The sequence below is a fragment of the Siphateles boraxobius genome, unplaced genomic scaffold (genome assembly GCF_051911475.1).
Source record: "Siphateles boraxobius isolate OS27281-9 unplaced genomic scaffold, OSU_SipBor_1 6, whole genome shotgun sequence".
Classification (NCBI taxonomy): domain Eukaryota; kingdom Metazoa; phylum Chordata; class Actinopteri; order Cypriniformes; family Leuciscidae; genus Siphateles; species Siphateles boraxobius.
The window spans coordinates 37,606,073-37,623,872 of record NW_027509186.1 but is presented as its reverse complement, the minus strand read 5'-3'; the positions used below and the strand labels follow the sequence as shown (position 1 = coordinate 37,623,872).

The following is a 17,800-nucleotide window of genomic DNA, read 5'->3' as shown; positions in this document are numbered from 1 at the left end:
CCAATCCAACTGCTTTCATCTCCAGACAGTTGATATGTAAGCTCTGCTCCGTGCTCGACCAGAGGCCGGATGCAGGCATGCCCTCGTGCAGCGCTCCCCAACCCAGGTTGGACGCATCTGTAAGAACCATTTTCCTTCTGGAAATTGTTCCCATTGTCACCCCCTCGTGGTACCAGTTCTGCGCTCGCCAGGGAATCAGGGTTCTTAAACAACTGTGATTTACCATAACGTGCAAGTTGCCTGACTGCCATGCGTGAGTTGGCACACGTCGTTTCAGCCAATGCTGCAGCGGGCGCATGAGCAGTAATCCCAAGCGGAGTACTGGCGATGCTGCTGCCATGAGACCAAGCAGTTTCTGAAATTTCTTCAGTGGCGCGTGCTCGCGCGCTCTGAAAGTGCCTGTAAGCGCTCGCACTGAGAGCGCGCGCTCTGGTGTGAGTCGCGCTGTCATCGCTCTCGAGTCTAAAACTGTACCCAGAAAGATCACACTCTGGCTGGGGGTTAGTTAGCTTTTTGAAACATTGATTGTGAAACCCAGGCATTTTAGATGGCTGAGAATCAAATCCCTGTGAGCTAATAGCTCGGTTCTCGACTGTGCCAGCACCAGCCAGTCGTCGAGATAATTTAACACACGCACTCCCTGATGTCTCAGAGGAGAAAGCGCTGCATCCACACACTTCGTGAATGTACGGGGTGCTAACGATAGACCGAACGGCAGAACGGTGTATTGATAAGCTTGGCCCTCGAAGGCGAATCTCAAGAATGGCCTGTGACGAGGGTTTATCTGAATGTGAAAGTAAGCGTCTTTCAGATCCATTGTGACAAACCAATCCCCCGTGCGCACTTGCGCGAGGATATGTTTGATAGTTAACATTTTGAACGGCCGTCTCATGAGAGCTTTGTTCAAATGTCTCAAATCTAGAATGGGTCTGAGACCGCCGTCTTTTTTCGGAATCAGAAAATAGCGGCTGTAAAAACCCATGTGTTTCAGCGCGGGGGGGACTAATTCTATCGCCCCTTTTGCTAATAGATTCTGTACTTCGGTGCGAAGCACGTGACCCACGTTGCTTCTCACCGAAGTCTCGAGAACCGCCTGAAATTTCAGGGGTCTGCGAGCAAATTGGAGCGAGTAACCTCGCTTTATAGTGTTTATGACCCAACTCGACACACCGGGGATAGCTTGCCAGGCTAGAACACGTGTGGCTAGGGCTTGACACACTGACTGGGGCTGGTCGCCTAATGTAGGGGGACCGGATACCCTTATCATGTGATTTGTGCATACATTGAGTATTGGACTGACTGTACAAGCATTCGCGTGTGGGGAAGTCAGTGTTACAACAGGGGAGGGGCCGCCTAGTGAAGGGGGACCTGATACCCTTATATTGTGATTTGTGCACACATTGAGTATTGGACTGACTGTACAAGCATTTGCGTGTAGGGAAGGCAGTATTATAACGGGGGAGGGGCCGCCTGATGAAGGGGGACCGTGAACCCACGTGTTGTGTTTGTGAAACATACTCTTTTTGTGCTTTATATGGGTCGCCGTGAAAACGGCGTTTGTTTGCAAGAACGCGCTTACTGTTGCGGGCCTGTTTGCAGTAATAAAATCCCCAGCCACCTGAACTGAACAAGGGGCTGTGGGAAGTTTTGTTGACTTCTTCGAGGGTGGTCCGGCGAGTGCGGGACCCGTGCCCTCTCTCTTTCCCCTGCATGCTAGGACGACTTTGGCGGCGCTGTGTGAGGCGCGGCGCTTGGTCTGGGGCCTTGGCGTCGGGGAAGCGGGAAGCGCTTGGTTGCTCTCGGCTGGCGCTGGGCATCAGCCGCAGGGCGGGGCTGAGAGGCCTGCTTCGTGGGCTTTGTTGGCCGAGGCGTCGGCGGGGCTAGCTTGTGAGCACTTGACGCCGAGCTAGAGCGCTTAGGCAGGAAGTGACGCATGGCCTGGGACGCTTTCTGTGCCTCGGTGTATCTTTCTGAGAACCCCTTCACTGCCGGGCCGAAGAGGCCGGTGCTGGATACTGGGGCGTCGAGGAACTTTGTTCTCTCCGCGTCCTTAATGTCAGTGAGGGTAAGCCAGAGGTGGCGCTCGAGCACGACCAAACTCGCCATATTCCTCCCGATAGCCTGCGCTGTGGCCTTAGTAGCTCTCAGGGCCAGGTCTGTGGCGCTCCGAAGGTCCCGAAAAGCCTCAGGGTCCGGGCCAGCCTCGTCCATAGACCGGAGGAGTTTGGCCTGGTAAACCTGCAGCACGGCCATCGTGTGCAGGGCCGATGCAGCCTGTCCGGAGGCGGAATACGCGCGTCCGGCGAGGGCTGAAGTGCTACGGCACGGCTTGTTGGGATGCACAGCTCTAGTTCGCCAGCTAGCAGCTGTGTTCGGGCAGAGATGAGCGGCCAACGCCTCTTCGAGGGGCGGCAACGACTCATAGCCTTTTTCCGCTGCTCCGTCCACGGAGGAGAGCGTCGCGAAAACTGCGGGGCCTCGTGTAGAATAAGGAGTGCGCCAGGCCTTGGTAAGCTCCTCGTGTACCTCAGGAAAAAATGGCGCTGGCTTGTGACGAGGGGCCTGTTGGTGCCCTGGCAGAAACCAGCCATCCAGCCGACTTCGAGGGGGTTCAGCGGGCGCGGCCCACTCGAGCTCGAGGTCCGCTACGGCCTGCGTCAGGATCCGAAGCATTTCCGCGTCGGAGTTAGTCCTGGTAGCTGAGGCGTTGGGCGTCGGCTGGGAAGCCATGACGGGGTCGAAAGAGCCCGGCCATTCTTCCTCAGACACAGCGATAGACAGGCTGTCGTCGTGCTCGCTAGGCCCGCCGAAGGAGACAAGGCCCGCCACGTGGGGGGGGGGGGGCGCTGATCTCCCTCGAACAGGACCGGAGATGAACGGGTTGGAGAGAGTGAGGCACGCGGGGACGAGGCCGGCGTGCGTTCACTAACATCCATGTTCTCCGGCTGCCGTTGGCTGCGGCGCTTCTTCTTCCTTGACTGAAGTAGGGCCGGAAAAGGAAGCGCGGGAGAGGCGGCGTCGCCGTCACGGGAGAGGGCTAGCCGAGTTCGCAGCACGGAGATAGGCATGCTCTCGCAGGCCGCACATCCGCCGGCAGACAGTGCATTCTCCGCGTGGTGAAGTCCCAGGCATGGAATGCAGCTAGCGTGTTCGTCCGCCTCGTGCAGCTTGCATCCGCACGTGGCGCAGGTCTTAACATGAGGCATTTGAACAACGCTCGTACAAATAATACACAATATACAATGAGCAATGAAAAGGATATCGCCGGATAGCCACAGGAGAGACGGCGTCAGGAGAAACACGGTGAAATGTGTCGTCTGCTGAACTGTAGCTGGCTCAGGCTGAAGGCTTGTTCGACGGCGAAGGCTCAATAAATGGTCAGAGACGTGAAGTTTGTCGCTGAAGGAGTAAAATCTGCTATAATGGCGAATTCGGGGGCTATTATAGACTGAGGTCACGCCACCTTGGCGGGCTCTGACGTGTATGACGCAGAGTGTTCTCATTGGTCGTACGTCAGAGGCGCCCGCGCCATTGGATGTGCAGTTGCCGCAGCGCAGCCTATGAGCGAGCCAGACGCTCATGTTCTAGCTGTGCAGCTGCAAATGCGCTTTACATAAAGGCTTCAGTAAATCGAGGAAAAGGAGTTTCCCCCACTGCGTATAGCTACGCAATACGAAGTGACCATTCGAAAGGGAACATTCGCTTCACATTAATGGAAACCCAGCAAGTGACGCCATACCTGCCTTACCCTCGTTTTCCGGTTTTACTTTGTAGAAACCATGGAAACACCAAAGACGCTTTAATATTTTATTAGACAAGGGAACAACTATTTGGATACATTTATAGACAGAAAACGAATCTTGTTATATAGCTCAACATGTTCGCTTGTTTTTTGCTTGTTTGTTTGCTTGATTTTCCGCAAGTAGGCTATCATGTTTTTACCATGCCTCAGAGAAAAACTATTTTGTCAAGTTGCTAACATAACATAATCAGATGTAGCTTTATTATTATTAACAGTAATGCAGAATTTTCTCCGTCATACAATATGTTTTAAAATTAATTGCATGTAATTTAGCAAGCAATCCAGCATTTATTAATGATATTCTAGCTTACTGTGCAAGTGCAACAATGCAATTCAAGGTTATGATACTTTAGTTGCATTTTTGTATCTTTTATCAACTCATTAGTTCACATCCACTGGCAGCTGAAAAATTAAAATTTTGTAGTCAATAAACAAGAATAAACACCAACCTATTTGTTCCTCAGTATCTTCATGTTTTATTCTGGATGGTTCTGGATCACTCATGTCTTCAATCTCCTCTTTAATAAACTCCATCTTTATCATAGTTTGGCACACAGATTTCAATTGTTTGCTCTATGATTTCTCGTGTTTTTTCTTTTCTCAGGAAGATCTTCTTCTTTTAAGTTTTCTGATAGTTTGTAACCCGCTTTTAGGTGCATTTGCGCCACCTATTGGAGTGTAGAGCAATTGCGTTGGAAAAAGAGGATTTATTTTTTATTTTTTATTCAACTTTCATAAAAAACTTACAATGACATTTTACATCAGACATAAAACAAACAGATATTGGGGAAAACCTATACCAGATCTTACATTGTACAGAGTAAAACATTAAATTCTACAAACTATTTTTTCCAAAATATGAGATGTTTTTATGCACTTCTTATTTCTAGTGATTGAATTCAGTGAGTCATGGAATATTTTAATATCTTTACAAAAGAAATCAAAGGAGGGTGTTATAGACATTACTTTAGCTTTATGTATATGAAACTTCCCAAGAAGAATTATTAACTTTAAAGTATTATCAATCATATCTGAGCCAGTATTACAATCCAAGAAGAAGATCATAGCCTCATCTATTCTGATTATTTTGTAGAATGCATCAAAAACCATAATAGTTACTTGCTTCCAAAAATCTTCAGAATATTTACAATTACAAAATAAATGTATGAGAGTTTCAGATTCAAGATTACAAAAACAACATTGTGGAGAGAAGTCTTTTTTAAACTTATTAAGAAATGCATTACAGGGATAATACCTGTGTAGTATTTTAAAGTGAATTTCTTTTACTTTGTTTGGCAGTAAAAATGTATTACTAGCAGACCAGATTGTCTCAGAAGAGGGTATAAAAGAAAAGAATTGTTTCCTTTAGGGTAGCAACTGATATCTTGATTAAGACACTTTCTGATGTAAGAATTATTACACTTCATATCCAAAATATTAACACCTCCAATAACAAGTTTAGGAATCTGCCGCAACACTGAGTTGTAACTAAGATGCGCTTTCACAAGATGAATCAATTTAATGGAAATGTTTTTAACAATCTTACGGTAATCTCTACATGTTGATTCAATCCCTGAGAGAGCAAGAAATTGTTGGTATAAATCTCACCATTACAATTTAATAAGTCGGAAATAAAGATAATTCCTTTATCAAACCATTCTTTTTTATATATACTTTTTCTATTAGATAATATATATTGGTTATTCCATATTATACATGTGTGAGGGGAAAAATTATGTTTAAAGGCTAGTTTCCATGCATCTAGTGATTGCTTGTGAAAATTAGATAATTTTATGGGAAGTTTACTACATTTAAAGTCACATGATAATAAAAATTTTAACCCACCACACTTTTCAAAAAACAAATTGGGGATATAAAACCATATAGAATTATGATGGGCCAAGCAATGTTTTATCCAGTTAATTTTAAAAATGGTGTTAAGAGTACTGAAATCAAGACCCTCCGAAAGAGTTCTAATAATCGTTTTTCACTTTATATATTCAGTCCTGTTTTTCCAAATGAACTTAAATATGGCCCTGTCAATATCTATGCACATTTTAGAGTTAACATACAAGGAGAGAGCAGGATATACCAGCCTCGAAATTCCCTCAGCTTTGGAAAGCAGAACACGTCCATGGATAGACAGGTTTCTCTGAGACCAGCAATTAAAAACAATTTTTGCTTTATGTAAACACGTAGTAAAATTATTTTCAACTCTTTCATGTGGAGATTTACTAATTATAATGCCAAGATACCTAACCTTTTCTTTTACCTTAATTCCACATCTGGGATAGCAGAATGATGAATTGTCATAATCTCTGATTTACTCTGATTAAAAAAAGGCCAGAGGCATTTGAAAAATGTTTTAATGCCTCTAATATAATATAGTCTTTACTCAAAAAAAAAAAATCCCTTTGAGGACTGTAGTATAATTTGTTAGGCCGATTATATGAAATTCTTGTTTATGAAGCTTATTTTTTGTAATACTATAATAATTAGTACAATTAAATAACACGCATCTAAAAAGTAATGAGACAACAAAAAACAAACCTTTCTGAAACGTCGTTTAACAGCCGTTCTTGAACAGGTTCTGCTCGATCATCTTCACTAACATTCTCTGGGTCCGATTCGGGCTCAAATTGGTATGGTTTTATCGACGCCATTGTTTATAATACACCAAAGCACAAACTACCCGTAAAGGTAAGGGGCGTGACGTTTCCGGTGCACTAGGCGGTTAGCGAATCACAACACACTGGGCCAGCTAACCAATCTGAGCCCATTGATTATTTTTGAGGGACTGTCTTCCATAGACATCATATAGATAGACGCCCTATCGACCGCTACTGCCTACTGACACGGACGAACCGTGGGGCCGCCTTCATTTCACCAGACGCGCCATTGTCTCATCGTTTTAATTTATTTTCACCATGGAAACAAACCAAGACTTCACACTTTACACCTACCTTTGTCTAGGCGTTTAGTCTCAGACGTGCGCTACGCCCAGATGGAGCAACATTTATTAATTCTACGTAGGACAACGCATTTTACGTTAAGCTTAGTCTTACGACAGGGTGAATGTCCAGCTGGTACAACCGGCCTCAGGTGTTTTTCAGAATTTATGCCGAAGTAAAGGTTTTACATTAAATTAAGTTTTTACATTAAACAATCACAATTCAACTGTTTTTTTTTAAAGACAAACATGTTTAATGCTATTAACACAGAAGTATACAGACATAAAAGAATTTAGGTATATATATATATAATTTGTATAAATATAATTTGTCCTGAAGCTTATCAGTAGTCCGGTAAATTACCCAATTATGTATCAGTCCAACAAAATATCGGTTCTTGGTACCCATCCTTTCCCTGAGTACAGTATTAGGGCTTCTCTCCAGTATGAAGCCGCTCATGTGCTTTACGTGATGTTGACCACTGAAACTCTTGTCACAACATGAGCACTTGTGAGGTTTTTCTCCAGTATGAATTCTTTGGTGCAGTTTCAGATTACTAGATGCAGTAAAGCTCTTCCCACAGTCACAACACACATGATCTCTCTCTTCAGTGTGTGTTTTCTGGTGCTGTTTAAAACTGTCCAGCCCTGAAAACTCTTTCCACAGAAAGAACACACATAAGGCTTCTCATCTGAATGAACTATCAGGTGTTTATTTAGATTTGATGATGAAATAAAAATCTTTCCACACTCAGTACAGTGGTACGGCTTCTCTCCAGTATGAACTCGCTCATGTGTTTTCAGAGATCCAGACTGAGTGAAACTCTTGTCACAATATGAGCACTTGTAAGGTCTTTCTCCAGTATGAATTCTTTGATGCAGTTTCAGATGACTAGATGCAGTAAAGCTCTTCCCACAGTCAAAACACATATAATCTCCCACTTCATTGTGTGTTTTCTGATGGAGTTTAAGATGATCCAGTCGTGAAAAACTCCTTCCACAGAGAGAACACACATAAGGCTTCTCATCTGAATGAACTATCAGATGTTTGTTTAGACTTGACGATGAATAAAAACCTTTACCACACTGATCACAGTTAAATGGTTTTTCTCCAGAGTAACGGAGCCGATGAACACGGACAGCTGATCCATCAGAAAAACTCTTTCCACATTGAGTGCATGGATACTGTTTCTCTCCAGTGTGAATTCTCATGTGTGTCGTAAGGTTTCCTTTTTGACTGAAACTCTTTCCACACTGAGTGCAGGTGTGCAGCTTTTTGGCTTTTGTTTCTTGAATTTTAAAGTCATGATGTTCCTCCTTAAATTCATGATCTTCCTCCTTAAATTCATGATGTTCCTCTTAAATTCCTCCAGTTCTTGTCTTTCCTCTTTCACGTCAATCCGATCTAAAATAAACATAAAATTAGAATCAGTTCAAGTGAACCTTGATTCAATAGCAGAAAGCAACAGAGATCAAGTATCAGACCTTCGATGCGCCAAAGTTTAGTTCTGTCATTCTCTAGTTAATATAATCAAAAAATGTGTTTGACAACTGTTAAAGCCTAGAAGATTATGATTAAAAGTACATAAAAGACGATGACTAAAATTATAAAAGCATTTCAAAATAAATTTTCATTCATATATTGCTTATTATTTCACAGCTACCAAAGCAGTCAACAATGAAGAATCAAGAATGGACACCAACCTGTTTGTTCCTCAATATCTTCATGTTTTATTCTGGATGGTTCTGGATCACTCATGTCTTCAATCTCCTCTTTAATAAACTCCATCTTTAACAGTCACACAGATTTCAGCTGCTACTCCTGGAGTTTGTCCTTCTCTTGTAGGATGATGGGAATATTCCCAGTATTTATTGGTGAATTGTTGTGGGATGGACACCAGATCTGGTAAATTCAGAGAAGTTACTGAATTAATTGAACTTACATTTAAATAAATTGAACATGTCTGTTTTCTGATGGAAATACATAATTTGATGCAGTTACATATCAGTTGCATTTAAAACAATGTTTGTTTAATTCTTGTCGAAAGACAGAGAAACAACAGGACCATCATGTTTAACTGAGCTGCTGAACCTTCATATAATGTGATGTTCATTTAGGCTACACAGGGTATCTGCACACTTTTTAAAGTCAAACTTAAGGTTTTTTAAGACCTTTTTAAGACCTGAAGAAATCAAAATTAATACCTTACATTAGGGGTGCACAATATTGACAAAAATATGTTTCAATATTTTCAAAGTTTTGTTGATAATTAGATGATATTTATATTGTGTTTGTGTACTGGTACCATGGCTGGTTTAGGCCTGTTGTTGACAGCTGACTCACGAAGATATATATATTTTTCATATTCTATGCAGTGGTCAGTTCACAGCAGTGAAAGAAATTAACATTTTTTATTAAAGGACAATATTTGCTACCTTAAATTGAGTTCCAGGGGCATTTTCACCCATATATGGACTTTTTTTTTTTTACTTAGAGGTATGCATCACCTTTTATGTCAAATTCTAACATTCAAATCAAATTTTATAGAATAATAAGACAATACCACTGTTACCAGTTAAATTAAATCATTAAATCAAAATCCATCTTTGCAGTGCAGAGACACAGAAGCAGCATCAGAACTGGCATTAATATATTTATACTCCATTTACAATTGCAGAAATAAAGCTATGAGATATTCAATTCTTCAATTCTTAATTCAATATTTAAATATGAACTGATTTCTAATTGTAACATTTTAAATACTTTAAACTACTTTACTTTAAATACTTTAAATGTGAAACTAACCCCGCCAGTAGGTGGCGGCAAGTCTCAGGGAGTCATTCATTCAACCGTTTTGTTGAATGAATCAATTTGTTCAAACGGCTGATTCATTCAGGAAGTGCAAGTGAATGTTCATTGAATCGTTAAAATGATTCATTCAATACGCGGATTTCAGTCAAGAAATCATCGCTGTCTTTTGCATTAAGACGCTGCTACGGTTTAATTTTGAAATTCTCGTCAGCGAATTAAAGGGAAAACAAACAATATTGTTTATAAAATGTAACTCACAATGTTAATTTAAGTTAACTGTTATATAAAATAAATATCATATTTGCTATTGTGCACGGGAAAACAGCCCTCTTGCTGATGTAATATTGTATGATAACAACATATGATAAAATACAAAAACTTTATACGTCTTTTAGGGAAAATACCTATAACTGCACTGACACACCACACAGTGAAAGCAAGCATGAGAGACAATGCGATGTCAGCTCGCAGTGCGCCCTCGTACATACTTAACGTTACAATAAAACAATGATTACAATATCATAATAGACAATACACATCGCACACCACTACACACATAAAGAATGAACTTACAATTGAACTGAAATTAACTAGCTTTCTTCTTCTCTCCTGCTGTTTCACGTGCAGGAGACAGACGTAATGCTGGCGCGAATGTGACGCGAAATGTCACGTGAACAAGCAAATCCACAAAGAACGAATAATAAATAAAAAAGTACGCTAATTAGATAGTTTTAATTTGGAAAACATTTAGATATTTCTAAGTCAAATTGCCATCGAAAATTTAAGACCTTTCATAAGTAAAAATAAGACCAATCAGATAATTTAATCAGCCAATCAGATTTCGATTTGACTGCACCAGGGCCATCTAACAGGCATACAATAACGCATTTTCACGTCTTTTGATTGGATGGTCAGAGCGGTGTACTATTACTATTTGTCAGAGCTATAGCTAACGCATCTGTAGCGAACTGCATAAACTAAAATATATTCCTGTAGATTTAATAGTTTTTCAACCCACAAATTAATGTTTATTTCCCTCCTCGACCCCCAGCAGGTTCAAACTTACCGGAAAAAATCCCTTATTCAGCCTCATCAAGCTTAACGCAGAGTTACGAAACACTATTCGATCTGTTCCAGGTAAAAACAGAATTAATTGACTGTAATATATGCCATGACTGATTATGAAGGCAAAAGTGCCACTGATCTCAATGATTTCGTTCAAACATCTGTGAGAGCATGGGGCATACACATTGTGATGTTTAGTGGAGACTGTCCGGGACCACTGCTTCTGTCGAGCAGACACTCTCAGCCCTAAAGCGCATTAAAACTTATGCCAGAAATCATCAGAGCCGGCGCCAGCCGAGCGCTGATGAGGGGGCGTCTGAAATACCGAGAGGGGGCGTTCACATTAACGCACGTCACCACTTTTTGCCAGGGTCGATCTTCTCCCCACCACTTTTTAAAACATCTTCGCGGCACGGATGTACCAATACAAATTAATAAAACATCTCCAGTTAACTAGCAGATGATTCATTTTGTTCGTTTGTCAAATTGGAGTTGTTCTAGCGCTGAAATGTGTTGCTTTTTAAATCAAGTGATCAAGTGCTCCTTGCCGCTGCGATCATGGAAGCGGATACAGTGTTGTCTTGTGGCTCGTGCAGTTTTCACACTTACGCGCGTTTCAATCTATCGCTGTTGTGGGAGACTATTCGTTACAATGAAATCACAAAAGAAAATGCACACAAACGTGTCCCTGCTTGATATAGACTGACTGTTATAGACGATTGATAATTCATGCGCGTGATAATTCATTTTATGCAGGATTTATGCATTTTTTTTCGATAAACAATTTTTAAATAAATGAAAGCAATATAATTTATAAATTGCAGGATTTATGCATTTTTTTCGATAAATAATTTTTAAATAAATGAAAGCAATATAATTTATAAATTGCAGGATGTATGCATTTTTTTGATAAACAATTTTTAAATAAATGAAAGCAATATAATTTATAAATTGCAGGATTTATGCATTTTTTTCGATAAACAATTTTTAAATAAATGAAAGCAATAATGTTTTTATTAAATTGTTATCACTTTAAATACTCATTCATTTGCACATTGTGTCCGAGCCCGGCCCGGCCCGACAAATTAACTGTAATTATGAGCCCGAGCCTGTTTAGGGATAAAAATTGCTAGCTATGAAATTAGCCTTGGCAAGACAAAGACGTCAGCTATTTTGTTTTAAAAAATCAGCAACATTTCCTCTAAATTTACTGACGTTCTCAACTACTTTCTATGTTACTTTCCCCAGCCAGCAACATTAATGTTTTATCCCGCTCTGCCCACAAATAGACTTTTTTTCTGTACCTCCAAAATACAAATACAACGTGTCGCCATCATACACATCAGACATCAGCATAAATGCTCCTGATAAATTTGTTACTAAAGCATTAACTTTAAAGCTTGTTAAAGCACACATATAGTTGTTCTTGTTGCTTTTCTGCAACAGAAGAATAAAAATGTATTACTTTTTATATGTTTTATTCATAAATATTTCTAGTTTGAGGGAGTCCCGTGATTCGCGAATCGTTTTATTCTCCCGCAACCCGCACACACAGAGTGAGTGCATTACCGCCCGCGCCGCACTCTATTGCGTTGAGTGCACGTCTCTAGATCAAAGGCCCGGCCCGGCCCGAGGATAGTGACGGGAAATATCGTCGGTTCGGGTCAAGTTCGGGCTCGGGCAGAGAATCTAGCAGCTAAGCTCTAATTGAGAGTGACATAACCACAAAACTAAACAACGAGGGCATCATCAACGCATGATGCCATGTCTAAACGCAGGATTTTGCTGCATTAGGTAAGGCAATGTTTATTTATATTGGCTGCCAGGCATACAGTGCTTGTTTTTTTTGTTGCTTAAATTAACAGTTTGTAAACGTATAGTTGCGCTAATAACAAGTGAGTTAACGGGAGCGTTTATACTGGGACGCTTAAGTTTTTGCTAGGCGACGTTGGTTAAAACTACATGGTTAGGAAATCTATTTAAATGCAGGGGAAGCGCACATCTTAGCCTTACCCTGGAGTTGGTTCACCCTCCGCCTATGCCGACTCTCCCGATTGCCCCCGATATGCATTATTCAACCTTGAAATTATGGAATATCCGTTCTACAGTCCGTAGCCGTCGTGTGATCTTTCCCGTATGAGAAATTTAACCTAATGCTAGGGTGAGCGAGCACGCAAAATCAAACGACCAATCAAAATTCGACTTTGTCTAACAGACTGTCCTTAATTAAAATATTATTTATTCAGCTTAATATTCACAAAAACAAGAAAATGTGAAAATCTAATTGGCAAATGTGATTTTTAAATAGCATATTTTATCAGTACAATCCCGTTTACATTCATGGTGATCTGAGGGGGCGGGAGAGTCCCGTTGAGGGGGCGTCGCCCCCTCACGCCCCCCCGTGGCGCCGGCCCTGATTAGACATAATCCATGTCATTAGAATCAATTAATCCATGTCATTAGACACAACGTGCACACATGTGCAGGCCAATGTTTTTTGGGGTGTTTTTTGTTTGTTTTTTTGTGGTGATGTCGGTGATGAGCTCAGACCCGCGGTTGGAGTCACGTGACCGCGGTATTGCGGTAACCGGCCCAGCCCTATCTATATCATGTTTATTTCCTTCCATGATTGTCGTAACTTCCCATCTGTCTCCACAGCGCTTGTTAGACCAGTCCGCCTCAACTCGAGCCAGTCCGGGCTCCTCATCCGTGACAGGCAGGTCTTCTGTATCGGCTGCAGAAGCCGCAGCAGCCGCGCCCTGTTCCTCCACCAGCCAAATCAGAAGACCTGCCTGTCGCGGACGAGGAGGCCGCACTGGCTCGAGTTGAGGCGGACTGGTCCTGTTGTTCTACCCGCTCGTGTCGGCAATCCGACTGAAATATCCAGCTCCAGATTGCCAGTACGGCAGGCACCAATAAGTCGAGGAAGCTCAGGAGGAACTATTGTTGTTACTATTGTATTGTTGAACTTTTATTGTTAAAATAATTATTTTTGTTGATATCATTATTGAAATAAATGGTTCACATTTACGTTGTTTTCCTTATTAGTGTTTTATTCCACGTGTATGTTAGATAAATTTGGACTACCAACATTCCATCAGTGGAACTAACGTTACTAACCTTCTGTTACCTTACATGATAATAGATAACAAAATAATGGTCATGCCTACATATTTTTATTCTTATTTTGCAAATCCAAATTGCATTACAATGTTCGGACTGAACATCCAACATAAATAGAAACGAGGAGTAATTCAATAATGATTTCGGCAACAAACTAGATTTTTTTTTCTGTGAAATGAATTTCAAACTCTGACGGCACCCAGCCTTGTAGACGGTAGAGTGCTTTCTCTGAATCTGATAGGCGGATACCTCCTCAGTTGTTCTGGATTAGTGGGAGTGGCTTGTGGAGCTGTGCAATGTGGTGCATTGTGGGAGTGGTAGTTTTCAGTATAAATGCGCCCTAAAGTTACTTTCTGTCTTTACTCGGTCAAGAAGGCACCAAATTCGAAAATTTTATTATATTTCGACTACATATATGACCCACTTTTAATAAAGATGAATGTTCCCACGGGTGAAATGCTCCTTTAAAGATTAAGTGGACATTTGAATTAATTGTTGTTTGGCCAACATTAAACAAGGATTTGATCATGCCATAGTGTAACAACAACAATCACCAGGCCGTTGGCACCTCTGCATGCAGGCACTGTTATTAGAGTCCGACCGATATATCGGTCTGCCGATTTTATCGGCCGATATGAGCCTGTCGCAGGTATATCGCTATCGGCGTATATGCCGCCAATATGACTTTTTTTTTTTTACAGAACATATAACGCGGATAAAATGCTTGTAAATAGTGCAACTACGTAGTTTGACCAGCAGACCACGCTCCATTGTTTGCTAAGGCAACCCATGTCACTGTGGTGACACCAGCCAACCCTTCACTTCAGTAATGGGGTCTTCAGACACGGTGTAATATGCGCACACATTAGCTTCCACTGACAAGATATGAAACATGTCTAGCTAGCTAATGTAGCAAACGAGTAAGCTCTTTGTGAGTGTAGACGGGGATATTGTTTATTTACTTTACAGCACTGCATCTCACCAGGTGACAACGTAGCGTTGAATCTAGGGCTGCAACTAACGATTATTTTGATAACCGATTAATCGGACGATTTTTTCGATTACTCGGGTAAAAAGTTTAAAAAACTTAAATTCTTTAAGATTTTTTGTTTATAATAAAACCCTAAACAAGGGTATTTGTGTATAAAAGTGTAATTTAAAATGTGCAGAAGCCACACATTGAGTTTTACTAATATCAATATTTGCATTGTTTTTAATGATAATTGCTGATGGCTTGTGGTAAAAAAAAAAATCTAAATTATATACAACATTTGTCAGCGTCCTCCTTTTATACCCATGAGGTAAGGCGGAGATACGCTATGCAAATTCCGCAGACCCATGGCATTTCTTTGCCATTGGTTCATTTTGTATACTCGAAGTCGATAGGCTTTCTAAGCGAAACCCCATTCGTCGTCATCCGACGTAACTCGGAGTGACAACGAAAGGGAACTAAACATTCAAACGTGGTTACACTTTAGATCTGGGATATTATTCTAATTTTATTTTAGATTTCGGCTTCCAAAGATTAGAAAAAGAAGATATTTGAGAAGAAACCATTACAAACTAGACGCATTCTGTCTAGTGTAACTTCCTTCCCTTCACAGCGATGCGCTGTCATTTCTTCCTTCAATCCCCGAATGTTGCACTCCTGTTTGTCATTGTGCACGAAATATATGTGTATATATATATATGATTATTCTCATATAGCATGCGTTTGGTCGAGTTAATGAATGATGCAGTAAAGCGTTTGTATCGGTGATCAAGTTTAGATCCAGCACGCGCAGCTCAAACAGCAATGCACATTAATAACTATGATTGGGACTGTCATATACATGAATTTATAATGAGAACACTATTGTAATAAAACGTTGTGAATTCTCTGGGTTTAGTTGCCGTTTCAGCGTGTTGTTGTAGGAATAGCGTTGTTGTCTGTGCTATTTTGTTTTATTTATCCATGGTACATGCATTTTGTTTTTTACATGCAGCCAAATGTTATTCAATTACTTGTTTGCATTATGTAGGTCATTTATTTTATTTTTCATTTTTTGTTTGTTAGCAGTAGATTTTTTTTGGTAACACTTTACAATAATGTATGATTTGTTAATGCATTAACTAACATGAACTAACAGAGAGCAATAACCTTTGTTAATGTTAGTTAATAAAATATTAGTGTTCATGTTCACTTTGCATTAACTAATGTTAACAGATACAACTTTTACAAATGTCTTAGAAAATGTTGACATTAATATTAACTAATATTAATAAATCCAGTATTGTGCATTCATTATTTGTTCATGTTAACTAATGCTAACAAAATGAAACCTTATTATAAAGTGTTACCATTTTTAATAAAGAAAGTTGGCCATATGAGTGTAAAATTAATTATAAACATTAAGGAATCTTACACTGATTCAAACTAGACTATTGTTGTGTGTATGGTTTATGTTAAAGTGTTTGAGACATGGCTTTTAATGGTGAGCCTTTGTTTTTGTAATCAGGCTCTCAGAGTATAACTAAATTTAAATTTGGATTTATTGGCCAATATATTGGTTATCGGCTTTCATATGTAAAGAATTATTGGTTATCGTATCGGCCAGTCAAATATTGCATAAATCTATACGAATTAAAATGTATTAATTTTTCATTAGTGATTATTGACTAATCAGTATGTCAGGAGTTTCTCAACTCTGGTCCTCGAAGTGCATGATAAAACGTTTTGTAAATAAGGCCCCAGGTGTATTGGACCAGGTTGGCTGACCAGGTGTATCGGTCTATCGGACAGTGGTCCTCGAGGGCCAGAGATGAGATCGCCTGCAATATGTTCTCAACATGACAATTCAGAGATCCAGAATGACTGGTAAATCAATCACTTACAACAGTGGTGTCCAGTCCTGGTCATGGAGGATCAATGTCCTGCAGAGTTTAGCTCCAGCCTTCCTGTAGTTTCTGTTGATCCTGAAGACTTGATCAACTGGTTCAGGTCTGCTTAACTGGAGTTGGAGCTCAATTCTGCAATCAGGACTAGATGGCAATAAATACTGAAAAGACAGAGGACAAACAACATTATAATGGTATAAACCCAGTTTAAAATTTTTATTTATGAATATATACAATAACATAAGAATGTACATGACACCACTGTACTGATAAATGCAGTATTTGATAAGTGGGTGAGGATCATCTCACTTAAAAAATGTGATACCCAAAATATAGCAGAAAACATAAGCAAAATGTTTGTCATAATACAGTTATATGGTGCAAAGAAAGTTTTTGTAAATGTCTGACAAATCTAGAATGCAAAATCTGAGAATGTATCAGTTAGTGAGTCAAATAGAATACTTACAGAGCGGAACCGATGATCTGATTACACACAAGCATTTTATGTAATGGCCTAAATGTTTTACTTCAGTTAAGTTACATATTTTCATAATTGATTATCTATTACAAATGGTTGGTATCATTTGACAGTTATCAATCATCTTTTAGGAAAAATACTGTAACGTTATATAAACAAATCATAATGCAGGCATGAAAACGGTTCAGGGGTGAAAATGGTGAGAAGGATATTACCCATCTAGGGGGGTTCGTGGGCATGCTCCCCCGTAAGAAAATTTTATATATTCAATATTTAAAGCATCAATCTGATGCATTTTTAGATGCATTTTTTGCATACCAGCGCAATTAAAAATAATAATAATTCTAATAGAATTTCTATAACTCTCTGTTGAACTGATAATCACTCTTTTGTGTGTTAAACACAATCTACTTAATACAGACAACTTCATTATAAAGAAAATCAACAAATCAAAAAAAAAAATATGATCATAACCTATGACAAAAATTATATTATAAACTACATTAGTGGATAACTCAGCAGTAAAATTTAGTCTAGAAAAATCACAAATGTACAATAATTTTATAAAATCTGAACATTTAGTGAAAAAAAAACATTATTTTGTGGGGAACAAATAAGACACAATACGTGTAGAACTAAATCTGGTAAAACGTTACACTTTGCTCTTTGTATTGTTGTAAAATACATTAATGA

General features: G+C 40.0%; 2 protein-coding genes across 4 annotated transcripts in view; both read right to left on the bottom strand.

Moving 5' to 3' along the window:
• The window catches only part of LOC143715395 (uncharacterized), a 113,982-nt gene that overhangs the window by 80,368 nt on the left and 15,814 nt on the right, over positions 1-17,800 (bottom strand). Inside the window, exon 1 of one of the 3 annotated variants that reach the window (XM_077207152.1) lies at positions 4,252-4,447. The exons of 1 other annotated variant lie outside the window; for it this stretch is intronic. In XM_077207152.1, the coding sequence (XP_077063267.1) occupies positions 4,252-4,345 (94 nt within the window). In that variant the 5' untranslated portion in view covers positions 4,346-4,447. Of the gene's footprint in view, positions 1-4,251; positions 4,448-17,800 lie in introns of those variants that run through there. One more of the 3 variants, XM_077207151.1, reaches the window with a different exon arrangement.
• LOC143715485 (uncharacterized) lies at positions 7,199-8,110 on the bottom strand. Its single transcript, XM_077207319.1, has one exon. It carries the CDS (start codon positions 7,962-7,964, stop codon positions 7,302-7,304), a length of 663 nt encoding a protein of 220 aa, XP_077063434.1. The 5' UTR covers positions 7,965-8,110; the 3' UTR covers positions 7,199-7,301.